At 36.0% G+C, this 24,552-nt stretch overlaps 5 protein-coding genes across 5 annotated transcripts; 1 reads left to right on the top strand and 4 right to left on the bottom strand.

The window, feature by feature from the left end:
• Positions 1 to 2,167: 2,167 nt before the first annotated feature.
• Positions 2,168 to 2,776, bottom strand: LOC111518805. Its single transcript, XM_023176550.2, has one exon. The coding sequence runs from the start codon at positions 2,712 to 2,714 to the stop codon at positions 2,583 to 2,585; it is 132 nt and encodes a 43-aa protein (XP_023032318.1). The 5' UTR covers positions 2,715 to 2,776; the 3' UTR covers positions 2,168 to 2,582.
• A 2,039-nt stretch (positions 2,777 to 4,815) lies between these two features.
• LOC6643897 (malectin-A) lies at positions 4,816 to 6,610 on the bottom strand. Its single transcript, XM_002066845.4, has one exon. The coding sequence runs from the start codon at positions 6,359 to 6,361 to the stop codon at positions 5,273 to 5,275; it is 1,089 nt and encodes a 362-aa protein (XP_002066881.1). The 5' UTR covers positions 6,362 to 6,610; the 3' UTR covers positions 4,816 to 5,272.
• Positions 6,611 to 7,269: 659 nt separating this feature from the next.
• LOC6643756 (WD repeat-containing protein 75) lies at positions 7,270 to 20,188 on the top strand. The gene is made up of 7 exons (XM_002066846.4): positions 7,270 to 7,506; positions 7,566 to 7,952; positions 8,019 to 8,673; positions 8,739 to 8,917; positions 8,980 to 10,130; positions 11,317 to 11,702; positions 19,694 to 20,188. Exons 1-7 carry the CDS (start codon positions 7,415 to 7,417, stop codon positions 20,051 to 20,053), a joined length of 3,210 nt encoding a protein of 1,069 aa, XP_002066882.1. The 5' UTR covers positions 7,270 to 7,414; the 3' UTR covers positions 20,054 to 20,188.
• On the bottom strand, positions 14,627 to 16,193 carry LOC6643757. Its single transcript, XM_002066847.4, has 2 exons — positions 15,765 to 16,193; positions 14,627 to 14,902 (listed from the first exon to the last, which is right to left on the bottom strand). Exons 1-2 carry the CDS (start codon positions 15,852 to 15,854, stop codon positions 14,756 to 14,758), a joined length of 237 nt encoding a protein of 78 aa, XP_002066883.1. The 5' UTR covers positions 15,855 to 16,193; the 3' UTR covers positions 14,627 to 14,755.
• Positions 20,189 to 20,267: 79 nt separating the features above from the next.
• On the bottom strand, positions 20,268 to 20,716 carry LOC6643758. Its single transcript, XM_015178002.3, has 2 exons — positions 20,503 to 20,716; positions 20,268 to 20,441 (listed from the first exon to the last, which is right to left on the bottom strand). The coding sequence occupies exons 1-2, from the start codon at positions 20,689 to 20,691 to the stop codon at positions 20,349 to 20,351; spliced, it is 282 nt and encodes a 93-aa protein (XP_015033488.1). The 5' UTR covers positions 20,692 to 20,716; the 3' UTR covers positions 20,268 to 20,348.
• Between the last annotated feature and the right edge of the window lie 3,836 nt (positions 20,717 to 24,552).

A 24,552-nucleotide genomic window follows, 5' to 3' on the forward strand; every position in this document is an offset into this window, starting at 1 on the left:
TGAAATAAAAGTTTAATTTTTAAGGTTTAATATGTCGAAAAATTCATACAAATAAGATAGGTTGTAAGGCTACTATATTTTTTAACACAGCTCTAAGTATACTTTCCCCTAAATAAATGGATATTTATACAGTTCTGAAGAAGAATTAAACACTAAACTAAACTTAACTGCACTTAAAGCAGTCTGATTTGACAAAACATTCAGATACTTAAAATAACAACAACAAGTCTAAGGAAGGACCTTTCTACAACACACACAAAGTGTAGAACTACATTTTTGTAGAAGCTGTAAGATGGAAACAGTCCACCACTTACTTTGTGAATGCCCCATGTCCAATAAGATTAGATGTCGGACTCTGGAGGCACATCAATTGGATCTGCTGGAGGATATCAGCACCTCTGGACGAATTGCTGAAATTTCTAAGCCATAGTGGTTAATTTTTAGAATGGAGAACCTGGTCTATCAGAAATGCGTCTTCACTCATATCTATCCATCTAAATCAACGTAAACCGTTAAGTGATGAAAACCGAATGTATTGTCGAATTTTTGAAAACAAAATTTTATTCCTTAGATGCTTTTATTGGAGTTATCCTGTTCAGATGGTAGCATCATCAAGTTTGTTGAATTAGAAAAAAAGGTAAAAATAACAAATAGTTCAAAAGCGTAGCAATTTTTTTTTATTTTTAAATATAGTTTTAAATATTTTAGGTAAAGTCAATTCCGGGCGCTTTCTGGCTCTCTTTTTAGGCTTCCAGCGAATGTCTCGAATGTCTTTTTAATTTAGTTAAAAAGATTCATAATAATGATAAATTTAAAAAATGGTTTCAGTTAAAATTCTATAATTGAAAAGTTAATGCCTTTGAACACAAAATGTGTTTTTTGGGTTACAAATAAAATATTAGTTTCACTATGAAAAAAAAAAATGCTACAATCCAAAACTATATAACAGTACTTCGGAATAAGTACGACAAATTCTAATAAATTTTAGTTACCGATTTGAGAAGAACAAATTTAACGTTTCAGAAGATGTTTACACACACGCTTAAGTACTGAAAAAATGTTGGATGTTTTTTTTTTTATATTTATCAGATTAAAAATTATGTTTTTTTTAAAAACGAAAAAATAATTTTTTGGACCTCATAATCTTAAATAAAGTTTTCTTGATTTGGCCATTGTTACTTTAGATCACAAATGGCTCAAAAGAATAAAAAATTAAGAACAATTTTCTTTGAATGTTTCCCTTGTCATTTGAGTTGTAATGAGTTTTAGTTTCATTTTCGCGTTTAACGAATCTCCACTCTGACCAAATAGATTATTTTATGTGTATGAGTATTGTCCACATGACAAAACAGAATCATTTACTAGGACCTAAGCAACAAAAATAAACAGCAAACACATAATACAGAGATGGCGCCTGTGGCGTTTTAGTCATCATTATATAAAATGGATCTGGCATACACAGACACTCAGACACACACACACACAACATACAGCCAGCTGCAAGCTCTATACAAAAACATAGCATACTTTTAAGCGTGATATGCAAATGCAGCAGCCAATGTACTATGGATGAAATTAACACTTTACTTAAAATAATTGCCCATTAAATCCATTTTAAAGAGAAATTTATGTTCACATGTGCTAAAAATTGATTTAAATAGCAAATTAAAATCAAATGACTTTTGCTTAATGATTTTTACACTACATTGCTTAGTAAAGTGTTTGCCCAGTTGTCAGTTGTAGTGTAAATTGGCCTGAAAGTCACCGTCAACTTGTTTTTGTTTAGCGTAGGCCGCGTAGACCGTTGTTTTTGCGGCAAGACATGCGCACTGATAGGCCAAAACATCTGTTTGTCAATTCTTTTGTTTGCCCAGAGAGACAGAGAGAGAGCGAGAGAGTCACACTTGGTGTAAGAGATAGAGAGAGAACGAGAAGGACTGAGTGGAAATCTTCCTTTTTTTTTGCACTGCATTTTATGTCACGCTGTTGGCTTGCTTTGATTTTTTGGCTCATTAGATTTATGGCAATCAATTGATTGACGAAATGTAAGTCTAAAGTATATATGGCTATGGCCCAGTTGCCATTAAAAAAATCGGTATTATGCAATTGAATTGGCCGAGCAGATAGCGGAAATTTATTATGTAAGAGTCTGTAGACTTACCAATAGTTTTTGCCTTTTTGTTATTGTTAATTATGCAGGACACGCCTTTAGTAAGCGAAATTTGTGGATTAAATTTATGAATTTTGTAACCGTTAATTTCACATATTCAAATTTGAGTAACAAATTTTTGGGTGGCTAAAGTTTTTAATTTCTTTAATTTTCCAACAATAATAGAATTTTTTTTTTTTGCACACATACACTATCTATTACACACGCTCAGGCACACACACACAAACACAAACACACACACACACACGACCCGAAAGTTGTTGTCTCAGAGTGGTGAGGGAAGGGTCTTTTGGGGGGAGTTGGGTGGGGAGGAAAGTTGGCGGCGGCAGCAGGACGACGGCGTTAACTCCCACTACTACTCCTGCTGCTCCTCGCTTCCTCCTCGCCTCTCGCTCACTCGTCTCGTCTCTTTTTAAAGCGAACGCTTTAGCACGTTGAAATTTTGCATTAGATTTGCCGTTTTCATATAAACAGCAAACAATTTAATGTGATTTTTATGAAAATTTGTATATTTGCTAAAATAAAACTGCCGGGCCATTGCCATTTTCTCAGATGTTTGGATGACCGATTTTCGATCCCTCTGCAGAGGGATACACGACGAGGACGACTGGATGACAATGACTGAAAATTCCTGACAAAAAGTAATTTCCATATCAAGGGTTAAAACTTAACAGTCTTTTCTCTACTGTTAAAATATCCTTGAGCCTGTTAACGCATTTTCGAGCAAAGGTCTAACAAAAAAATGGTCCCATAAAATTTGAGCGCTATTAATTTAGCTTGATTTTGTGTTTGAAAATTAAACAACATAAATTATAAGTATATAAATGATTTAATCCATTTAATTTTAAATTTTTTTATTTTTGTGCCATTTAAACCGAATTATTTATCAAATGTAAAAAAAGCATTTTCAAATTTGCATTAAAAATATTCAAGGGGTTTGCGCTTGGCAATAGTTTAAAGTTCAAAATGGTTAAAAAAAAAGTAACAAATCAAATGATTTTATTGATTTTCAAGCAATATTATTGCAAAAATCTTAAAGTTTTTCGATTCCAAGTTTAATGTCGCCTCAGTTCGCAAAAGACATACACAGTATTCTTGTTTATCGAGTATAAATAAATACCATGAATATATTGAAAATCACTTTTAATCATATGTTATCACATGTTACTGTTTTTAAAAATATTATTAATATTCTTTCAATTTCAATTTTAAAAAAATCAAAGAAGCTAACATCGGCTATGCCGATACCCTTGCAGTCCTAGGTAATAATAATTTTACATGTTTGTTTTCTGCAACTCGATTCATCAATATACAAACAAAACAATTTTACTCTCTATTCCAAAGCAAAGCAACGCACGCATACATGTTATATTATATGTTATGTTATATTTATCCGATCACATTCAAATTTTGGGATCTGGGGTTTTATATCCAATATTATCACATATGTAAATTTCATAGCATACTCCGATTTTTATGAAAATGTTTCTTCTAGTTCTTCTAGAGCTATATGATATAGTGGTCCGACCCTGATGGTTTTCATACTTTATTTTTCCCGGGTAATAAAAAACCCCGAAAACATATTTCAGCCCGATAGCTCTTAAGGCGGCTGAGTAAAACGCATTCGCACAGACGGACGGACAGACGGACATGGCTATATCGACTCAGCTTCTCATGCTGATCAAGAATATATATACTTTATGGGGTCGGAAACGTCTCCTTCTGTGCGTTACAAACATCTGACCAATTTTATAATACCCTCTGCAAGGGTATAAAAATATTATTAATATTCTTTCAATTTCAATTTAAAGAAAACTCACCTAAGTTTTTTTAAAATTATATATATTTAAATATTTAAAAAAATTGATTTCAAATATTCCTTCAGGATTCGATTAAGTCGGCGTTTGAAATGTTTAACTTCTGTATTTGTACAAGCTACGATTTTACGATATTGAATTTTTTTTAAAAACAAGGGCTTGTCTAAATTCAAATTTATTCCTAGAGAAGGGCTAAAGGCTTTACCCTTTTTCAAAATTAAGAGGTTTTTGATTTGTCACATCGAATATCACATCGGCACTGGAATGAATTGTATTTCTTCACTGTGAAAAAAGTTCAAATTTTAAGGACCACAAAAGAAAATTCATTAATTCCTAATTAGCTCAGCTAATTTTTTGATTAGTAATCCATTTAACCCTAAAAAAATTATTGAAATTTTATTAGCGATTGAACCTTCAATGGAATGATAATTCAGGAATTTGCTTTTATTGTGAAATTCGTAAAATACGTGGTCCACTTTTTGGCTCATCTTAAATCATAGAGCTTGTAATAGGTTTAAAACCTTAAAAGAAAGTCATACCTATTTAGTTGAGCAGCAGTGTACATGAATCTCTAAGAAAGGTGTTTTACCATTAGAACAAATACTTAGGGATGGTCGGACAATTTCGTCCACATATATAGTTTTTGTTCGTTTGACCATACATTAAAAATTTCTTAAATTTTGAAGCGAGTTGGGAAATTTTTGAAAATTTAGTCACATTGTGTCATTATGCAAGCTTCAATGAAAAATCATTCAGAAAATTCAAAATTCTCCCAAAAGTTTTTACGATTTACATACCCACATTCCATTTTAAAAATACAAATTTACATAATTTGTCAATAACAAACAAGGTTTTTTATTTATTTCATTTCTCACCAAATCAAAAATAACAAATTTTTCTTTTAAGCAATTTCAATTGTATCGCCGTTCTTTGAAAATTAATGAACATTTTTCTAAAGTTTAAGTAACTCGAGCCTACATAGCCGTTGTTAAAGTTAGGATACAAAAAAAAAAAAACAGAAAGGAACAAAGGACATTTGTGCTTCAGTTTCTTTTCGTTTTGTGGCAATATTAAGCAAATATTCACAAATATATATATATAGAAATATACATAAATGATCCTAAACATGTACACAACTAATCGTTAAGGGGTATACAATTAAGTCTTTTATAAAAATCACAAAAAAGCAATATATATATACATACATACATGTATATGTATGTATATGCATAAAAGTTTCTGAATCAACCAAGATAATTATAATGTTCTATCGATCCCATGGGGATCATAGCTTGCAGAGGCAAAACAGTAATGGTATAAAGGCGCCAATGGCAATGAACACAGGCAGCAAAATGGATGAATCATCCATGGAATATGGATTGGGTTGACGTGGACCACTAATGGGACGTTTGGAATTTCCATTTGCATGCTGTTGGTGTTGCTGCTGTTGTTGGTGCTGTTGTTGGTGCTGATGTAATGAATCCTCCGAGTCGTCAAGCTGGTGTTGATGTCTCTCCTCGGGCTCCAAATCATCAAGATCCTCATCGTCATCATAGTCATCATCTTCGTCCACATTCGTCTTGGGGCTTAGTTCCTTTTGTGAGCGCACAACGCGATCCTGTTGTTGCTGATTGGCTCGAAATTTGGCATTGCCATCCTTATTAACAGGCCCCGATGTTCTGTCACTTGCCTCTGTGCCATGGAGACGTGCCACTTGAGAGATATCGCCCTTGAGCAGAGCAAAAGCATTTATTTTGGGATTATCCAAGGCTCCCTTTATAAAGTCCAAGCGTAGTTTGCCATTTCGCACATCCGATGTCTCGCCTTCGTAATGCAGGCGTCCGTTGCTTATCTTAAAGTAGATAATCTCGTCATGGGCCGATCCTCGACCCACTTGATCGTAGATATCCAACTGTTTGACCACAGTATGCTTCCGATTGAGCAGCACATCGAAAACCTTGCGATTGGGCGCATCGAAATAGACTTCACAGAATTTCATTATAAGAGCATAGTCTCCATCTCCATCTGCGGGAAAATCATAGCCAAAAGTGGTTGTGTGATACCGCTCCGTTCGATAGAGCACTTCATCCTGTTCTTGGACACGACCAATCATTAGAAGATGCTTGCCATAATCCGAAGCTATGCCCACATTCCGCAAAGGATCTGCCTCATAGTGGATGCCATTTCGATCGGTATGCTCATCCCCGCCAGCATTGACGGCATAAACCACCTTGAGAGGATTGGCACTGGAGTCGGAGTCGTGGAATGGCTCAGCGGCCAGTACGACCAGCTGACCTAAACAGCACGAGAACACAATCAGGCAGATATACAACCGGCTACTTGCCTGCAAGTAGCTCTCCGTGGTCCAAGTCATGGCTGGCTCTTGTTGTTGTTGTTGTTCTTGCCGCCGGTGTCTTATTTTAGCCTTTGCTTTGCGGTGTCGTGGTCAGCAACTCCTTTGAGTCGTTTCTCCAAGTTGTCGTTGCCGCCAATCCCGAGCGTCTAGTCTTTGCCTCGTTTGGTGGGCAATTCTTTATCCATTAACAATATGTCGTTAATTTATATATTTTTTTCTTTTGCCAGATTGCTAAACTAGTGTTGGTTAACGCAGTTGATGAGCCTGCGTGTCTACCAGGGCTCCAACATGAAAAAAGTATAAAAAGGAGAACTGGAACTGGAATCACTTTATAATGATTCAGTTTTTCTCCTTCACTTTATTTATTTTATTTTAAAGCAAAGTAAAACGATTTCAAAGTTGACTAATTTAAATGGATTTACCAGGCTTCAGGTCAAGTGAATTTAATAAAAAACTGCAGTTTCTAATTATATTTTTTGACCCAATATATTACGCTTCGGAACTGAACAGTTAAAAAAATTAAAATAGACACTGCTCTTTTTTATTTTTTAATTAATTCAATTGACATGAAGCCTGATGAACCCATTTATAAGACAACCACAATAGCTCAATAATATTTACGTAACCGAAAAATAGTCATATTATCATTCCACATATCATCATTGCATTTTATGCGGTAATAAGGCACATTTAAAGTAAATGAATAAATAAATTATTAAAGTTAAATAAAAAGTTATAGCCGTAAACATATATATATGCAAAAATATCTTTTGTTTATCGTATTTCTGTTTTCCAAGACATTCAACTTAACAACGTTTACAACGTCTTTAATTTAAATATGAATTTTTGGCGCGAAATAATTATGTTAAGTTGGCTGCAGTTGCTGCAGAAACCAAACGCTGCTCAACACTAGCTAAAGTAAAGACCGCGCACTTACCAACACAGTCGTAGCTACACGTGCGGTTCATATGGAAATAGTTTAAAAAAAAGTTAATAAATTCTATAACAATAAATTAATTTGCTTAAACCTAAGCAAAGTCTGTCCAATTATTGAACAACCCCTGGACAGTCATGAGTTTTGCTGACGTTGACCACCTGGAACTGCAGCATTTGGCTGGCGGCAACATTGTGGAACATCCGCCTGTCTTTTCCGCCCAAGGAAGGTTAGCACAAAAATGCAAAAAGATTGTGATTAAGACTCTAACTAACATAATTCTTACAGATTTGTATTCGTGCGATGTGGACTGAAGGTGCAAGTTTTTGTGACCAGCACAGGAGAATTGACGCGGGAATTGTATGATGCCACAGAACCATTGATTAGCCTGGAAGTGGATCTAAGGCAACCTGAACTGTTGATTGGATGCACCACGTCTGGACAGCTGCTGCGCTGGCATTGGCGCACCGGTGTGCTACAAAAGACTATAAAGATGCAGCTGGGCGATGAACCTACACAGATTTTGACCTGCAATTTGCTTGACATTTATAAAGGAAGTGATTCTGCCTGCGCCTTTGTCACAGCCAAGCGAAAGAGTGGTCAGCCAGTTGCCTGGTATTTGGTGGACACCAGCACAGGCGAACAGTACAATGTTAATTGTGGTCTTAGCTTAAAGTAGGTTTCTCTTTACCATTTGGTTATAGCAACTACTTAAATTGCTGTGTCTTAATTGTCTTTCAGGATTCGCACACCTTTGGTGGATGTGGGCAAAGGAGCCTTCAAATATATTATCCTAGCACAAGGCTTCTATATATACTTTATTAACTATAAAACATGGAAATTTTGGCGTTTTCGTAACTCGGATTTTGTGCCCATCACCTGTGTCCGCCTGTGTCCAGGTGTGGAATTGGCTGCCAGTGGTGATCAGATGGGACGCATTCACCTGTGGCGTCTATTCGATAAACAGGATACTGTATTCAGCGCCATCTGCCATTGGCATCACACGCCGGTTACCAGTTTAGCCTTTTCGCCAAGTGGCACGAGTTTCTACAGTGCCGGCCGTGAAGCAGTCCTGGTCAAATGGAATGCCGAGAGGCCAGATGAGCGTAACTTTGTGCCACGCATGTCTAGCATAATACGTCACATTGTGGTCAGTGATGGCAATGAACATATTCTCGTCTGCACCGAGGACAATGCCATGCAATTCCTGAGTGCCCAGGAATTTGAGGTCAAATCGGCTTTACAACATTTCACCTACAGCTTGAGAGATAAGACGGGCAAGAACCTATTTCCCATTGGCCTAAGGCTAAATCCTCGCACCAATACCTTGGTCCTTAATGGAAGAACTGGTCATCTGCAGTTCTATTCGGCCTATACAAAGAATTTGCTATACAATGTGAGTGGGACAAACCATTCTTCTGACATCACCATCATTCATGTCTTTTTCTTTTGGTGTTGCAGCTGCGTGTGGTGCAAAGCAATCAACAATGCCCGGAAGCGGATAAACTCATCTATAATACCCGTGTAACGCGAGCTGCCTTTAACATCGATTGGATGGCCACCGGTGAGGTCTACAATGATCAGGAGAACTTTGCTGAAGTGCGTTTGAAATTTTGGAAATTCAATGAGAAATTGCAAAGGTAAACTATTTGTCTTTCAATCCTGTTGCTCAGTCTTATCACTCTTACTTTTTTTTTGGTAGCTACAATCTTAATACCGATATTAATCTGCCTCATGAGCATGGCTTTAAGGTCATTGTCTTTTCGAATCAATTCAAAGTTGATAATTTGCGTTGTGCCACGGCGGGCAAGGATAATATTATCAAATTGTGGTCGATGAGTGCATCGGATAATATCTATAGACCAGGACAGACATGGAATTGTATAGCTCAGACAAGTTATAAGCAAATGACAATTGGTTCGATTTGTTTTGCCGAAGATGGCTCACTCCTAGCTGCTGGCTATGGCAACACATTGGTCCTATACGATGGTCGCTCTTTGCTTCAACTCCAGGCTCTGAGTTGTCCCGCCGGCTATGATGGTGTCCTGGCCAAGGCGCAATTGCGTCTATCCAAAACTTTGGTAAATGGCACACGAAAAGAATTGTTCCAACAGAGACAACAATTGATGGCCATATTGAAAACATTGCTAAATAGCAACGATGCGGAGTTGATAGAGCAGGCCAAGACTTTGATTAATGCCAGTCCTAAGATCACAGCCGAACGTCTTGAAGTTCCCGAGGACACGCGCAAGGAGTCTGTATATAAGTACATCATGAAAATGTCGGAATTGAGTTTGCATCAAAAGTTGCAACTTCTACGCCGCTTTGACATTCAATGTTCCGTCTCAGAGACCCATCGCAATCGTCTGGTGGAACATTTGCAACGCTGTCTGGCCCCCACCCAAAGATTAAAGGAGTTGGATGCCCATTTGCTGCGTCTACAGCAAAGACATCGCTTCAAAGCGAAACATCAACTTGACCAGCTAATCAGACGTCGCCAGAAATACGAAAAGGTGGTCAAACAAGAACTTCTACCTCTATTTAGCACACTGCAATTGGATGAGCATACTAAAGCGAAAACTGCGAAACAACCTCAGCCGCCTGCCAGTCAGACTCAAAAAGGGAAAGGGCTAAAAGTTCCCCCAGCTCCCCTACAAGGTTTAGCCCAGATTTCACATGTGCAATTTGGAGCCGGCGCTCAGGCTCATCTGGTGGCTATTTGCACAGAATCCCGTGTACTCATATGGAATCTAATGACACTGCGTGTTCAGGCGGGCCTAAAACTATCAGTAACACAATTGGCCTTTGATCCGCTGACCAATCTAATTGCTGTCATCACCAAAAATGATGAATGTAAGTTATACAAATAAGTTTAACTTGGATTTAGAGTATCAAATTTATTAGTACCAATTGATTCAAACAGAAAACGAGGCCCTTAGTCAATTGAGAATAAGAGTTTTAATCAACTCACTTTTCCACTAAATACAGTCAGTTAAGGATTTGGTCAAAACTATTTTTAGCGGGGGAAAAACACATTAAAGGCTTGTTTTTTTTTGCTTTGTTTTTATTAATTGTTAACTTTGCTGTTAATTTGAATTTGAGAACCAATTGCATGCAGTTTCAATAGCTTAAGTTTAGTTTCGAATGCATTTCTCTCAAATTACTTTTCTTCCCGATATTATTCTAAATTTGAAAACAATATTCATTGCGTTTAAATAGCTTAAAATACTTAAATTACTTTTCGAGACCACTTTTGAAGTCAAAAATTATAAAGCAATAATCGTGATATATTTTTATATTACAAGAAATTTGAATCGACAATTAGTTTAAAATTTTAAATCGAGATATTTTTTGTCGCAAAAGTGGCAAAAATTTTACTTTAATTTTAAATATTATGAACAAAATGGTGTGGAAAGCCCACTTTTTTTTTGGTTCTGTTTTGGTACCTAACACTTCACGAGATGAATCTATAATGACAATTTCGAAAACGATAAAAAAGTAGTTTCGAGAAAAACGTGTTTAAAAGTTTCGATGCCAGGCAAAGGTTTAGCGTTGGGTAGTTTTTTTCAGCGCTATAATTTCTAATTGAAATCGTAAATAAAAAAACCTCTTTACCTTTACATAGTTTATAGTTCCGATGTACAGAAAATACGTTACTTTTAAAAGTTTTCATAGGAACATCTTTTTACAAGAGCATAGCCAGGATTCAGATTAGATGGGCTCCCCACTTTCTACTTTTTAATTAAGTTTTAAAACACATTTTGATTTGAAATTTTATGAAAGTTTATCTTAAATTGGATAAAGTATAAATTTAAATTCTTTGAAGGTCAGCCAAAATTTGAATGCTACAACAGAAACCAACCGACTAAAAAAGTAATAAAAAACAGCTGTTATTTTCTATCATTTCTTACAAAAAATGTCTAAAAAAAAACTCTGCAAATATCACCCCCAAATGGGTTTTATCCACTTTTAAAGATATTTCACAATTCCATTCACACACACGCCATTCATCTTTTTAACGTTTTTTCCATGTTTTCAGTGCATGTCTTCCAACTGAATGTTCCATTGCCGATCTATCAGCGCAGCAATATACCCAAAACAAATGGTTTGGTTTGGTTGCCTCGACGTCAACCCAGACAGAGTTCAATTAACTTGGATTGGCAGGCGCAATCCACTTTGCTGATGCTTACACAAAATCAGGAGATAGTCTATTTTGCGGAACCCGGCCAGAGTCCTTCGGATGATGCCCCGGCACCAATGTCATTCGGTTCAGCTGCATCTGGCACGGAGAGCCTATTGAAGCACGCGACATTCGGAAGCTATCTAATCAAACAAAAAGCAAGCAGCAATTCCGCCGACGCAGCAAACAGCAAGAAGAGTGGTCCTCTGATAGTGGGACGTGGTACGCATAGTGCTGTCAATGCGGTAAGTTTTGATTCCTTAAAGATTAATATATATCTTTCTGTATACTAACAATGGGAGTATTGGTCAAGAATGTGTAAAGTCAGACAATTACACCTTTCCATTTCGAAAACCAATTCACACACACTAACAAGCAGTAAATAATCTAGAATTAAATCATTGTGAGTCTCAATCGGTCTTGAATATTAAAATTTCATCAGTTTAAGAGATAAATATATCGAGCTTGACGTCAAGTTGATTTCATTTTTCACACAATCAGTTTCGAATCACTTAAAGCTCTACTCAGTCATGAGTTCAAATTAAATTACTATCAAAACTTCCAATCTAATATTTGCCATCTAGTTTATTGCACATGTCGGAGATATTAAGAAGATTAAAACAAACTTATCCCTAATTAAAATAACTGAATGGGGATTTAAGACAACGAAAAGTTACCCAAAGTTCCAAAGGGGATTAATATATTTCGGTTGAAGATACGAAGAAGAACAAAGTTTTCTACGTTTTCGCGGTTTCTATTACTAACTAATAATATCTTTTATATAAAGCATATTATACAGCAATAAAAAAAAAAAAAAGAAACCTTCGACACTAGTTTATTGCCTTTTCCAAGAATCTTTTCCTGTTTATTATGAAATCCGAGTATTATTAGTACTTGAATATGTTTTATATCTGAAAACATCAATGATTAGAATACCAGCCGGAATTTATTCAAACACTATCATTTTTTATCGATGATCTGCGTTGGATTTGTGTGTTGATAAAACTTTTGCTTATAAATTGTGTTATGTATCGTCAGACTTGCATGCATTGATAAAAATCCCTTTCTTCACCGTCACTATTGTTAGCAGAGGTGAAAATTCTCCCTTTTCTTTCGTCAATATTGTAAGATTGTAATCAGTACTAAAGAAAATACTTCTGCTTTAGCGTCAGTTTTACAAGCACTGATGAAAATCTCCGTTCTCTATCATACATATTTTGAGCATTGATGAATCTGTCGATGCTTTTCCGTCAGTTTTGATAATTCATTGATGTAAATGATGTGCGGTCTACCGGCAGTATTGTTAGAACTGATGATTGTTGATCACTTTAAACAGTATTGACACTAACCATAGAACACATAGATGGGACAAACTCATGATTTTTTGATTGCAAACGCTAGCCTAGTCATGGAACCCCAGAGAACTTCGGGAAAACCCGAACGCTCTCACTCTCAATGAGAGCGTAAAATGGGGAGAGGGCAAAGCAGCTACGAAAAAATTTCAGTCTAGCACAGACTACCGAACGACGAAGGCAGGCCTACGTCGCTTGTGATTTCGTTCTGTCTATGTATGTGTACACTCGTCGGTACATGCTCAGGCTTCGTAGTGTGTGTGTGACGTGAAGTTGTACAACATCGCATTTCAATAGCTCGCTCGACCAAAATTTTTCATTTTCGACAAAACAGCGGCAATGCGAATAGGATATGCCCCTGTCGAAAGAATATCAAGAAATATTGGCATCAGCTACGTATGTATCCCGGTGGCTGTGCTGATAGAGTGTTTGCTTGGCAATAGGAATGTCGCTGGTTCGAATCCCAACTCGATTATCGTTAACGAAGTTTTTTTTTGTTTTATTTTTTATTTTGTTCCTTTTTGATTTTTTTTTTTATTTATTTTTATTTTGTTTTTTTTTCCTTTTGTTTATTTTTATATAAATAAAAAAAATAGACAAAAAAAAACTTCGTTAACGATAATCGAGTTGGGATTCGAACCAGGGACATTCCTATTGCCAAGCGAGCACTCTATCGGTACAGCCACCGGGATACATACAAAGCAGATGGCAATATTTCTTGATATTCTTTCGACAGGGGCATATCCTATTCGCATTGCCGCTGTTTTGTCGAAAATGAAAAATTTTGGTCGAGCGAGCTATTGAAATGCGATGTTGTACAACTTCACGTCACACACACACTACGAAGCCTGAGCATGTACCGACGAGTGTACACATACATAGACAGAACGAAATCACAAGCGACGTAGGCCTGCCTTCGTCGTTCGGTAGTCTGTGCTAGACTGAAATTTTTTCGTAGCTGCTTTGCCCTCTCCCCATTTTACGCTCTCATTGAGAGTGAGAGCGTTCGGGTTTTCCCGAAGTTCTCTGGGGTTCCATGATTAGGCTAGCGTTTGCAATCAAAAAATCATGAGTTTGTCCCATCTATGTGTTCTATGGTTAGTGGTATTGATCTATTTAGATCAAAACGAGCCTCTAAACTATGTACTTGAACATTTTCGGTTGATTTGTGCCTGGTATGAACATTTTGGTTTGTGTTTTTGTATTCGTTTATACTCGTTTGGTGTTGAGGTTTGATTCAATCTAATAAAAGATTTTAGTCAGCATTTGAAAAATAGTTGTAACAGAAATTACCCTGATGAGTCTATTTCGAGCCCATTTGTTGATTAAAAATTGTTTTTTGTACTTGATTAAAATACGTTTTAAAAAAAGAATCGAGCAACATGCAAAATGTGATTCAAAGCAACTCATCAAAAGGAATTGTCAGACTTTTTTCATTAATGATCAGAAAAGAAGCTCATTTTTGACTGCTTCAGTCAAGAAAAGATTCGTATATGATCAGAAATTTTATAAAATCTGAGATCGTAATAGATTCTCTGATCCGCCAACTTTTTAATTAAGTCCTTTTGCTATATAATTTTCACTAGATTAAATATTAATAAATATCTCCAATTGTAAAAAAGCCTTCTTTTCGTTGTCCTGTTTTGCTTGTTTATTGAAACCTTACGTGCTATGAAGTACAATTGGTTAGGCTTATATTTAAATTACAATAATTTGTTTTTAGTAGGTATATATAGAATAGATGCTTGTATATATATATATATATCGAAGAGATTTTTTTTGTTTTTGGTTTGGTTTAGCTTTGGTCTTGTTATTTTGATTTTGTTTGCTTATAAATCCTGTTGTAGTTGTAGTAATAATAATAATTGTTCATCTTTTGGTTGTTGCTCAGTCGTGTGCAGTTGTTGTTCTTGTTGTAGTTGTTGGCGATAGTTGATCGCCTTAAACTATTTCTTTCTTTTACGTATAAGAACATCGCCGAGACGCGGAGCCGTTGGCACTCTCAAATGTCGACAGCGTCGCATCATAAGGACATCGTGTTTGAAGTAACGTAGACAATGCCATTGTGGTACCTTGGGCATGAGTTGTTGGTGCTAAAAAAACAGAGAGAAGGAGATAGAGAGAGAGTGAGATGCAGAGAGTTGAAATAATTCTTGTTTGGGTCAGGCCAAGCCTCCTGAATTGTTATCGTCGTTGTCACCCGACTTTGGGGTAATTTAAATAATTTTTTTGTATTCAAATTTATAACGTCATTCTGTTAAAGTGGCTGGATACATATTTATTTTTATTTTTGGATGCCTTTCAATTGCTTTATGTAAATCATACTTAACGACAGTCTAGTGAAACGATTGGGCGAGCACATGTGCTAAAAAATTTGAAAAACTTTTGGGATAGGTTAAAATAAAGTCTTTGGAACCACTCTTTGGAAACTTGTTTGCCGTTCAATGTAATCTTAATCACCTTGTTTTGTATTTAAATTCTTCCATTGCTGATAAGAGGCTCGCTGCTCTAACATATTAAATATTATATAATATAAGCCGCTAATGATGACAAATAAATGCAAAGTATTAAGTATATTTTCGTGAAATTTCGAATTGTCTTGCTAAAAATAGTTATCAACGCTCCCAACGATCCCCAGACATGCTTGCCCAGCCTGACGATGATGAAGGTGATGGCTGCTAATGATTCTGATGATGATGATGATGATGATGATGTGTTTTTAATTAGAAAGCAATCTTTTAATTAAGCTTGCACTTTGTTCGCCCACTTCTTCAATTAATGCTGCAAGACACAAGTGCACACTGTAGTACGCTTTCTACTTCCTTATATTTCATTTGCCCCAATTAAATATCCTTTGCTGTACTTTGACCCCCCCAACTGAAACTCTAATTTTAGTACCAATTTCCCCTACTCCTTCTATACTCTTTTTTTTTTTTTGTTGTGTGGCTCACTCACCTCGTTTACAATTGGCACGGGTCCAGCTTGAGCCCAGCCAAAGAGTGCTAGGAATAGCATGGAAATGACAGCCATAAAGTTGGGCCACATTCTCACTGCTGCTGCTGCTCCTCTTCCTACTCCTCCACTGATTGTTTAAATTGTTATTTGTTTCTTTTTGTTTTTGGTTGGTTCCTTATTTTGATTTAATAACTGAATATTATACACTTGATTGTCTTTGTGTGTGCTTGCCCTGAACTTTTGTTATATTTTTATTTCCGTAAACTTTTGCGGCACGCGCTTCCGTTTTTATTGGACTACGGCTCCGGCAAACGGCACTCAGCTCACTCTCAACGCTGTCGTCGTCGTCGTGTTTTCTTTTTTTTTTTGTTGGTTCGCTCTTTTTTTTACTTCGCCTCGCTCTGTTCCGGTTGCTTGCCGTTTGTAAAGTGTTGAACTGTCGCTGCTCGTTGTTGCATTTATATGTGCCGCTTCCACATCGTTGCCGAGTGCGTGCCCTGCTCTCATAATTCTCAATAGAACGACGAACAGTAGTTGCTCATAAAGTTCGGTTTGTTATTGTCAGCCGAGCCAAGAGAACGGCTGAGAACTGGAGAACTTCTCATCGTTCATTCTCTTTCTCTCTCTGCTTCTCTCTCTCAAACTCTCTCTGTCTCTATTTCTCAGAGTGCTGCATAGTCGTTGTCGATGCAGCAGCAGCTCCAAATTACTTGAATAACCCATACGCCCTGTTTTCCACCCACAATTGCACAGTGGGTTGCAAGTGCTCGCAAATGTTGCATCAATATATTAAACAATTTTATTATATTCTAATCATAATTATTCAAAAATTTGTTAAATCTGTTGAAATTAGAGAATTGACCATAGTTAACGAACTAAAATCTACAGAAATTAGTCAATTGTACTCCGATTGTACTACACGAATCATCGTGTTCGGTCAGTCATGATTGAGTGAGCAGGAAATATCATATCACTTCTTTGATTGGTTCGTTTCTGATTAACTCACTTGTTGAGTTGCCACTCATTCAATTGTTCACTGATATAATAGTTGAGTTGTACACTGGTTCCTATTCGAATCACTCACTTGTTCAGTTCTTCGCTCACCTATTTCTTCACTGACTCACTCGTTTACCTACTCAATTGTTCACTTGCTTGTTTAGTTGTGAAACGATTCCTTTTTGACTCTATCTTCTTCTTTTACCTTCTTGTTCCATGACTGAGTTGTTCACTCACTCAATTGTTCAATTAGTTACTCGTTCAGTTGTGAACTGGTTCCTTTTTGACTTACTTGTTCAACTTTTCTTTTAGTTTCGTGTTCGTTTACTCAATTGTTCACTGACTAGTTCAGTTGTATAGTGATTCCTCCTCTACTCAATCACTTGTCCAGTTCTTCTTTCACCTTCTTGTTCACTGACTCACTCGTTTACCTGCTCAATGCTTCACTGACTTGTCCAGTTGTTCACTGATTGCTTTTCGTCTCACTCACTTGTAAGATTTTTGTTTTATTTACTGGGGGCTTACTTGATAACTCCCTGAAGTGTTCACTGATTTACTTGTTCAGTGATTCCCTTACTGATTCACACAATTGTTCAGTTGTTTAATCACATACTTGTTCGCTGACTTACTGTTTAGTCACTCAATTGTTAAATGATTTAATTGTACAGTTGTTCAATAATTCCTTTTTATTTCTTTTTGGTAACATATTTACTAACTTTATTGTGCACAAACGTACTTGTTCGGTTGCTTCTTCTACTTTGCTTTTTTTGTTGTGTGACTCTTTTTTGACTCGCTTACGAGTCGAGTTGTTTTTTTAGGAACATGCTCACAGGTTAAATTATTCACTTGTTCACTCACTTAATTGTTCCCCTGTTCGATTGCTCCTTGCGCCTTTTGTTTGTTTTAGTAAAAATCAATATCAAAATCAGATCAATAGAAAAGTAAAAGACAAAAAAGATTTGAATCAATTTAAGGGAACGCAATCAAAAAAACTTGTAAAATATTTACCTACTTTTGTGAAGTCTATTATTAATGTTTTTGTAGCTAGAGGAAAACTAAAAAAATGATTTAGTAAAGTTTTTCACTACTAAAAAAGTGACTTTATCCAAATATATTTAATGGGACGTGTGCTTACATCGTAAAAGGCTTAAAAGTCGAATAATTTGTACAATTAATTTTTATAGTCACTTCATTCCAGTGTGCATTTTGATGTTTTGGTATTCTGGAGCTGCCAGCCCCTTCTTCTTGGTCTTTTGTTGTTCAATTTGTTGTTTATGCGTGCCAAGCATTGTTGTTGCGTGCTTTTGACATTTTCACTTTACTTAGTATACTTAACTCATGCTGGTGATGATGATGATTATTATGCTGACCAAATATACTTGAAGTTTAACCAGTTTATAGGGAATTCTCTCTGTGAGACTAATAATATCTTATATATATGTGTACCAGTATTTAGTTTGAGTTCCCTTGATTAGGTTTTGCCTTAGTGCTACAGTGGCATTAATTAACTAGTTGGCTTAATTACATACACTAGATATGCATATAATTTTCCCCCCCAAAACTATTACTTATTGTTAGTCACTTACCATGATAAACTAGTTTTGGTCAGTTTATGCCAGCTGCAATTGAGAAATTGTGGGGGAATGCTCTTGTTCTTAGACTTGTCTTAAGTTTTCCACGGATTTATATTGACTCATCCATCGCTTCCTCATAATTTATCAATTAAGCAGTTTAACTTGAGAAGTCACCAAGTCGTCACACAGAGTTCATCAAAGTGTCGAGTGTGGCTAAAGAGTTCAGATTTGTAATTCAATTCAATTGTTTTGCTTATTGTTTTTGTTTTTGAATTCACCTGTTTGCCAAAAACCAAAGACGCATGCGCAACTGAAGGTTAATAGAGGCTTTTGAGTTGTTTATTAAGGCTGAATGCAAAACAAGCAAATGACAAAAAAAAAAGAGAAAAACCACAAAATAAATCAGACGAAACTGAAACTACATATAATCATGTGATTAACAATGTCGTGCTCTGAACTTGAACCGCAATCTCACAAGTACACCCAAAAATAAGAGTAACAAAATTCAAAAGGTCTAAGCAGGAGTGGATTAAGGGGGTATTTTGGTTAGAAGCGTGTTTTTGACTGTTTTTTTGTTTTTTTTAATTACCACTTGAAAACGGAAAGACTTTTTGAAAAAATGTTTCCATTTTTTTTTTGGTACGAGGGCTGTTCAAAAAGTTTTCGGCCTCCAAAGTAAAGCCAAAAAAAGGTATCCCACTGGAGGCGAGGATAACTCCACGCAGGATCGTTCGAAATTTAAGTTTAATGCGGTGTTAAATTCAGCATAGATGTAATTTTTTTTATAAAATGGAAAATCTGTTTTAGACCTATTTTTTTCTTTTTTATTGAAAAAAAAATTATACAATTTTATTTAAGTTCGGTAACAGAAAAATTGGCTGTTCCGCGTCGACTGAACTTTGCTTCATCAAAATCTGTTCAGAATTACGGGATGTAACATTGCCGCTAGTTCAAAAATGTGTTTTTGAGAAAATGAGTTTAAATTTTGAAGTTAACCTCACATGAGGAGAACATTGTCTCACAAAAAACCTCGTATCTCCTGAAGTATTTCGAATTTTAAATAAACCTTTTGGGGCGATATGCTCAATACTCCAAGGAATAATTGAGGCTAAAAAAAATTCGAAATAAAAATTATCTTAAATAACAATACCCTCTTAAGAAATACTTCTTGGATTACAGAAGATTTGGATTAATAAATTTGTATACTTTTTAGAAAATTTAAATGTGTAGAATAGTTAGTTTGTTGTTTAGTTTTAAATCAAAATGACTTTTTGGTTCCGCTCCTGAGTTAAGCCTCTAACACAGTTTTTGAACTTCATCAAGGTCAATGCCAATTAATGTTCAATTTCTCTATTACAGTTGGTCAATTTGTCTGCCCACACGATGCCTGCCATGAGTCTGATTTGCAATGAGTTTATTAAATCCCTGCTAACGCCTGCCGATAGCTTGGATACAAGACTCAATGGAAATGGTGATGATGCCGGCCTAACCAATGGCAAATTAAATGGCAATGGTGTGGCCCACAGCGATGAAAGCGATGCAGAAGATGACCAAGATGAGGAACAGCAGCAAGAGCAGGAATCGTTGCAAGTGCGTAAAACTCTGATGGAACAAAATGCCAAACTGGACGAGAGACAAATTGGCCTAGAAGGTGACCACTTGGAGTTGGACGCCAAATTGAAACGAATTGCCGCTCTGGATATACATTTGCAGTTTTAAGAGAAAGGATGATGAATCAACTTAGAAAAGAGACGATAAATACTTACCTAATAGTTGTTATAACAAATTTTATATATACAAATATCTATTTTTTTTGTGTGTGTGCAAGAGGAAAAATACAAACTATTTTTACAACGCAAAACAAAACAAAAAAGAAGATTGAAATTGAGGGGACTGATTAGTTTTGTTTTTGGTACTTAAACCTAATGACTTCAATTTTTTATTCTCATTCTATATATGATATACACAAATGTTATTTTAATATGATTTTTAAGTATAGAAACTTTTTGTTGTCTTATAGAAAACGTCGACGTGGTATTAAACCAGCATGGGACAAAACGTTGTAAATTTCCATGCGTGGAATTTTCTCGGCTTGACGATCATAGACCTAGAAAGAATGTTAATCCAATGATTGAGTGTTTTTTGTGTGTCTCTTGAGTGAAACTTACCACCTCTTCGCCGGGACCAAACCAACTGGAACGGGCTAAAGCATCTCGGACACGTGGTGTCTTATAGAAGGGATTCTGAAATTGTTGCGGCAATGTTTGCTCCCAGGCGGCATTCTCTACGACGGCAATGTGCTGCAAATTTCTCTGAGGGCGAGCCGAGACTTTATCGAAAACGAACATTACCAACATTACAATCAAGAGACAACGACACGGCGGGCACCTTTAAGAAGAGATGAAGAGAAATGGTCAAAGATCATGCCTGGCTGCACTTTTTTTTTTTTCTCAATTGTATGAATTTTGTTTATATATGTTTTTTTTTCGAATTATTTCGAGCATTACATAATTGTGGCGTGCATATGATATTACAAGTTTCCGCCTGTCACGCATATACACGCATGTGACTCTCCATCCCCCGCCCCCCCCCTTCATCAAACTCCTACCGACCTGGTCCACGCCTAAATGACTGGATCTGGTGGTAACTAGTTAACCAAGTCAGCTGACTGACTTGGTTGTCATTTCTGTTTCTTTCTCTCTCACTTTCTGGCCATTTCCTAGATGTCGCGTGCTGAGTTACTCTTTTTGGCTATGGTGCGTATAAATTTACCCCTCCACTCCTGCTCCTCACCCCCACTAACTTTGGTAACTTTAACCAACATCATCATCATCGTCATAGCCATAGCCATTACCAGTAGCAGCAACGTCATCGTTGCCGGCCCACTTCCACTTCAGTTTGGCAAAAAGATCCCTGATCTTTGTTTCTGTTTTAGTTTTTTGCGTTTTTCTTTCGATTTGGTCTTTTTTTTGTGTCTCTCTCTGTTTTTTTTTTAATTGGGTAACCGGCAGTGAAGACTTGCTTGACGCCTCCTGCATTTTGTTGATGATGATGTAAGGCTTTCGTATGGACTTGATATTGCCACTTGCGGCTTCAAAATGTGCATTTTCATTTGCCCTTTTTTTTGTGGCAAATCATGTTCAACAAGCATTATCATCATTTTCATAGCCATCAGGCTGTTGGCATTCAGGTGGGAAATTTGTTGAATACTGCTTAAAGGGAAGACCATCTAAATTTACTACCTACAGTTGAGGTCAAAATATTAAGTACATATGCTAATTTTACTATTTACTAGGGAAATACTTAAGGTGATACGCGCCGATCTAGATAAATGAAATACCAATCAAATCGTCTGTCAAATTTCTCTAGTGAAGGAAGGATCTCTCTAGTGTCTGGAAGGCGCAAAAAATATTGTGAAAAATTTTAAAATTGTTGTAAAATGGCTATTTAAAGTTAAACTAATGAATCAACTTCCGAACATAGGAAAAAGCTTTAAGACATAATACTAAATCGATTATATATATTCTTTATTGCGCTAAAATTTTTGCTAAACTCCTTGCTTTTGCTGATTTGCTTTGAAAATTCCCCTGATTTTAGTCACTTTATTGAGTTGCCAGTCAGCTAAAGGAAAACTTTAACTTATTAAAGTTAAGTTTAAAGTTTGTTCTTCATCAATCCAGAATCAAAAGCATCTTTTGACTTTTTCTACCAGTAAATCATATTTTCGAAATGTTCAGAAACAATAATACATATTATACACAGAGTATCTTTAAATTGGTTCTATTAATTATGATTTATAAAATAAGTTAACAGGTTAGTCCAACTTTGATTTAGGAGAGACCGGGTCGAACAGGAGCTATTTTCGTTTATTCATATTTGCTTAGCACATGGTTAACACGTGGTCTTTTAACACTCACTCTTACTTACATTCTCTCTCTTTAAAATTTTGTCAATAAAAAGTTTTCTTTAGTCTCTATGGGTTATTCTTTTATTTTGCCTCATTAAACACACATTCGCTTATCTCGGTGTTTCTAAGGACGTAAACCCCGTGTTCAATGAGAGCCAAGGAATTTCACACCATACTTTGCAATGCTACAATGCTAACTTCTAGTTTCTAAAAGAATTTTTTGGTATCTAGATCATATTTGGCCAACATATGGCAACAATTTTTTGATTACCTCATGTGGCAAAAAGTTGCCAGGTTTTTAAATCTATGATTTTTGGATCATATATGAATATGTAATGGTATTCAAGTTATCGTGATGTTTAGAGATTTTTAAGAAACAAAATTTGTAACAATTTTTTTCCGACGAAAGAACAATAAATTAAAGATTTAAAAATTTGCCCTTTTTTTAGCCAGCAATACACATTTCGGTTTCAAAAGGCTCAATTTTGCCGTTCGGATCTTCGAGAAACGATTGAACAACTCCTAAGGAAATATCCAGACTTTTTAGCGTTAAGGCACACACCTGGGAGCCTATACATATTGATATATTGATTTTGCTTTAGGATGCGGCCAAATCCATCAAGAGAATCGGTTTATATGCGATCTTTTTTAGATCGCTAAAACTAACTAAACTAACCTAACATACTTCTATCATAGTGATAGGTATTGTCACGACCTACCTTAGCGCATAAACATATTTAAATTATGAAAACAAAAATGAACTTTAAAATATTTGACTCTAAATGCTCGGTTTACTTAGGTATTTATTATTTCAGTCATAAGTGTGTATAAATGACATAAAATATTTATCCGTTTTGACCCGTTCCAGGAAACAATTTTTGAGTTAGGGGTTCTTCTTTTGGCAGCCACAGAAAATTAATAAATTTCTATTTCTTTTTTTGGTTTTGTTAAATTATATTTATTTGTTTTTTTTTTTAACAAACCTTTTTAGCCCTACGTCAAGCTTGAGAAGTCGATTTTTTAATAGACTCAACACAAAAATATGAATATGGCTATTCGCTTCACTTGGTTGCAATTCTCAACTAGTTTTAGCATTAAGATATGGTTTGGGCATTTTAACATGGTCGTCTTTGGCAAAGTGTATTGATAAATTTTTATTAAAATCAACCTCGCGTCGGCATAAAAATCGCAATCTAGTCAGATATTTCTTCATTTAACGTAAAGTATTAAAATTGATTTAAGTTTTAAATTAAACAACTTTTATTTAGGATTTCACATTAAAAATGTATATTGATAAGCCTGTTTGAATTTTACAATAGTTCGTTACCATGGAAAGTAACTCAATCTATGATATTCATAGAACCACCATTTCTAACCATTTCTATTTAGGTTTTCCAAGAATGTATTTAAAATGGAAATGAGTACATTTTCAGAAAATGAGTACATTTGTATACGTTATGAATTTTGCGCCAAAATGCTATACTTTTTCCTTCTGTATAGTTGACCGATGAGTACGAAATTAGTGTATATTACATTTTTTGTCTTTCTTGGCCAACTTCTATTGATCTATGGACTTTTGGTGGTTTTGGCCCCCCAACCTTTTGGCTAAATGGTGGTTCCGCCCATTTGATGTTGTTGTCCCCCATGATTGTCGCATCGCTTCGTTGCAATTTCGCTTTCAGTTTCTGGCGGCGATCTTATGCAATTTCTTTTGCCGATTTGCGCATGCGTCCGACCGTTGGACGGTTGGACGGTTGGTCGATTGGTCGCCTGGTCGTATGTCTGTCAGTGTCTCTTCCACAGCTGTTGGCATTTTCAGGTTTTCATGCTTATTTGTATACGCCAGTCAACTGTTGTTGTTATTGTTGTTGGTTTGGGGTTTTTTTTTTGGGTTGAGGAGTGGTGGGAGAGGGCGGTCACAGACTGTTGCCTGGTTGCTACTTACTTACTTACTTACTTACTACTCGTTGTTGTTTCTGATTAGGTCAATGGAATCCAATTGGATGTTGTTGCAGTTTTGCTTTCTATACCCTTTGTTAAGTGGCCAAATATGGGTATACTGAAATCGTTGCACTTACTACCCACTTTTGGCAGGGAGGATTAGACAACTAGATAAGTTTCTGACAATAGAAACTTAATCTTACAACAGTTTATAATACATTTCTAGAATCTCTTAAGCTCAGTTAGTGAATTCACTTGTGATTCCTTTCAAGAAGAAAGGGTATATCGTTGTCGAATCTTTTAATTGAACATTGAATTTCGCTGGCTGTTGTTGGCTGCTCTACAATATGATATGAAATTTGGGTCATAT

This window comes from Drosophila willistoni, assembly GCF_018902025.1.
Source record: "Drosophila willistoni isolate 14030-0811.24 chromosome 2R unlocalized genomic scaffold, UCI_dwil_1.1 Seg167, whole genome shotgun sequence".
In the NCBI taxonomy this organism is placed as follows: domain Eukaryota; kingdom Metazoa; phylum Arthropoda; class Insecta; order Diptera; family Drosophilidae; genus Drosophila; species Drosophila willistoni.

Coding starts and splice junctions, on each gene's coding strand:
- LOC111518805 (XM_023176550.2), bottom strand. CDS start 2,714: ATGGCAATGGCCCGGCAGTTTTATTTTAGCAAATATACAAATTTTCAT.
- LOC6643897 (XM_002066845.4), bottom strand. CDS start 6,361: ATGACTTGGACCACGGAGAGCTACTTGCAGGCAAGTAGCCGGTTGTAT.
- LOC6643756 (XM_002066846.4), top strand. CDS start 7,415: ATGAGTTTTGCTGACGTTGACCACCTGGAACTGCAGCATTTGGCTGGC. Junction 7,507..7,565: donor GTCTTTTCCGCCCAAGGAAG/GTTAGCACAAAA, acceptor TAATTCTTACAG/ATTTGTATTCGTGCGATGTG. Junction 8,674..8,738: donor CAAAGAATTTGCTATACAAT/GTGAGTGGGACA, acceptor TTGGTGTTGCAG/CTGCGTGTGGTGCAAAGCAA.
- LOC6643757 (XM_002066847.4), bottom strand. CDS start 15,854: ATGTGGCCCAACTTTATGGCTGTCATTTCCATGCTATTCCTAGCACTC. Junction 14,903..15,764: donor CCGTGCCAATTGTAAACGAG/GTGAGTGAGCCA, acceptor CTGTTTTTTTAG/CACCAACAACTCATGCCCAA.
- LOC6643758 (XM_015178002.3), bottom strand. CDS start 20,691: ATGTTGGTAATGTTCGTTTTCGATAAAGTCTCGGCTCGCCCTCAGAGA. Junction 20,442..20,502: donor TTGGTCCCGGCGAAGAGGTG/GTAAGTTTCACT, acceptor CATTCTTTCTAG/GTCTATGATCGTCAAGCCGA.